Below are 2,613 nucleotides of genomic sequence, written 5' to 3' on the forward strand. Positions count from 1 at the left end.
TCAAATAGTCTGGATAACCCATAACTGGAGGATGAGTTAAAACTTCAGTTAACTGGCTTAATACTTCCTGATGGTCATCAGTCCAACCGATTAAATGATGGGAGGGAAGCTGACCTTTCACCTTTGGTCTAGATTTCTGTTTCTTTCTTGTCTTGCTATCAGGCACGGAAGTCATAGCAGGTACCGAGTCTGCTGATAGCAGTTCATAAAGTGGCTTTGCAATTCTGGAGAAGTTTCGGATATAGGGACGGTAATAAGAGATAAATCCTAATAATTTCCTAAGTTCTCCCACAGTCTTTGGTCTTTTATCTCTCAATGCAAGTACAGGTGCGATTTCTGCTGGATCCATGGAGTGGATCTTTTGACACAACTTTACCAAGAAATCTCACTTTGTCTTTAAAAAGTTCACATTTTCTGGCTGTTAGCTTAACTCCATGTTGTTGATAACGTTAAAGAACGACCCGTACGTGTTCTACATGTTCAAGGAATGACTTGTTATGGACTAGATTGTCATCTAGGTAAGGTAGACAAATCTCATTTCTTAATCCTAGTAAACATGATTCCATACTTCGCTGGAATTCTGCAGGTGCTGAGCTAAGACCAAATGGTATTCGGATCCATTCATATAGACCCCAAGGTGTAATAAAGGCAGTTAATGGTCGACTCGATTCTTCCACAAATCCTTGATGATATGCTTTACCTTGATCTAGCACGGAGAACCATGAACTTCCTCCTAAACTATCAAGAATGTCTTGAACCCTTGGATTTGGATGACGGTCAGGAATGGACTTCTGGTTTAACTCTCTGTAGTCACAGCACAGTCTTAAACTACCATCCTTCTTTCTCACACACACAATAGGTGAAGAATATGAAGATTTCGACTTTGCAATCCAGCCCCGATTTAGCAGATCTTGCAGGTATTCCTTTACTTCTTGGTGCAGTGGTTTTGGTACAGACATATACGTTCTCTTGACAGGTATGTTGTCTTTTAGGCGAATCTGTAACTGTAAGGAAGGAATATATCCAACATCAGAGTCGTCTTTTGCAAAAGCATTGCATTCGTCCCTTAACATATTTCTGATTATCTGCTGCTGTTCCTTTGTGAGATGTTTTACGGACACTTCTGGATCCCATAATTCTCTATTGGTGTGGCTCTCCAGAGAACTGACCTTGTTTAAATTGTCTATTTTATCCTCTGGTCCTGTCGTAGATACATGAATTTCTTTACTTACTGAGTGGATATAGACATCTACCGACGGTTTCAGCTTCATCTGTGCAGGGTACAATGTCTTTATAGATTCAATGCATCCAAGCTTAGTAAGGCCAGGTAAAACAATGTCGTGCTTGGTTGTGTTCCAAACAGGAATTGTTAGTTTAGAGAACTGTCCCCTTCGAATGGTTACTAATGTCTCACATACATGTAGTCCACCAGGTAACTGGTGAATGTCACAAGGTGTAAACAGAACTGTCTGATTTTGCAGTGAAGGTCCTGTGTGGGCATCACACCTGATGCTGGTCACAGTATTTGCAGGAATTCTTTGGTTCTTTGTACCAGTCTTTATTTTAGCATCACAAGATTGTACACATCTTGCTTGTAGAAGTTTAACCAGAATTTTGGCCTTACTTGTTGATACTGTCAGTGCTGTTCTTAGTACATCAACCAAACTAGGAATGGATTTTTTTTCCTCTGCACATGTAGCTTTGAATACTTCAATGACATTATAACCAATAATTGGTTGTTCTGCTACTTTACAGTCATCTGATACTACCAGTGGCACTAAGAGTGGTTTTCTGTCATTGTTGCTTGATGTTAGCTGGAAAGTTACTTCAACCCAACCAGAAAAGGGAATTTCAGTCTCATTGGCTGCTTTTCCGCATAAAACTCCTGGTCCAAGCAATTCTTCCAATGATCTGAGCACTGTATGTGGCAAGAATCTTTGTCTCCAACTCTCATTGATTAGGCTAACTTGAGAGCCAGTATCACATAAAGCCTGAACTGGAATGTTGTCCATTTCGCAATTCACAAGACATCTTTTCCCAATGAGATTTAACAATTTACTATGGTGTTTTGTGGTAACACCATTCATTTTTGGTGGCAGTCCATTAGTAGAATTGTATGGTTGCTGGGCATGCTGAGCAATGCAGTCTTGTATTCTTCGTGAAGTATTCAGCTTTAACCTTTCCTTTGCTGTGTTCCTTGCTATATGAGGACTCTTATCTGATACTTCTTTGATATAGGGCAGTGTATTACTCTGGGACACAGGTGTGCTGTAGGTTACTGTCTGTCCCTTGACAGCAACCCTCTCTCTTTTAACAGTTTCTGTTTTCTCACTCTGCATCCTTTTGCAAAATGTCCCGATTGACCACATTTGAAACAATGGTTACATGTGGTTCCCTGACCTGTGTTCTCACAACATTCACAAGCCCTTTTGCTTAGTCTCGGTGTGGCTGTTGGCCCTTTGAATACAAGCTCCTGCTGTGCTGCTGAACTTTGCAAAAGTGTTTTCATTTCTAGCATTTCTTTTTGCATTTGCAGTATTACCTTTTCAAGATCCAGTTTAGTATTCTGAATTTACTGAGTATTTTGGTTACTTACTTGTGGCTGCATCAATG

The 2,613-nt window shown here is 40.2% G+C and overlaps 1 protein-coding gene across 1 annotated transcript; it reads right to left on the reverse strand.

Annotated features, from left to right (window-relative positions):
* Nucleotides 1-449: 449 nt before the first annotated feature.
* Nucleotides 450-2,339, reverse strand: LOC128660813 (uncharacterized). The gene has a single exon (XM_053714858.1). It carries the CDS (start codon nucleotides 2,337-2,339, stop codon nucleotides 450-452), a length of 1,890 nt encoding a protein of 629 aa, XP_053570833.1.
* Nucleotides 2,340-2,613: the final 274 nt, after the last annotated feature.

This window comes from Bombina bombina, chromosome 1, assembly GCF_027579735.1.
Source record: "Bombina bombina isolate aBomBom1 chromosome 1, aBomBom1.pri, whole genome shotgun sequence".
NCBI lineage: Eukaryota > Metazoa > Chordata > Amphibia > Anura > Bombinatoridae > Bombina > Bombina bombina.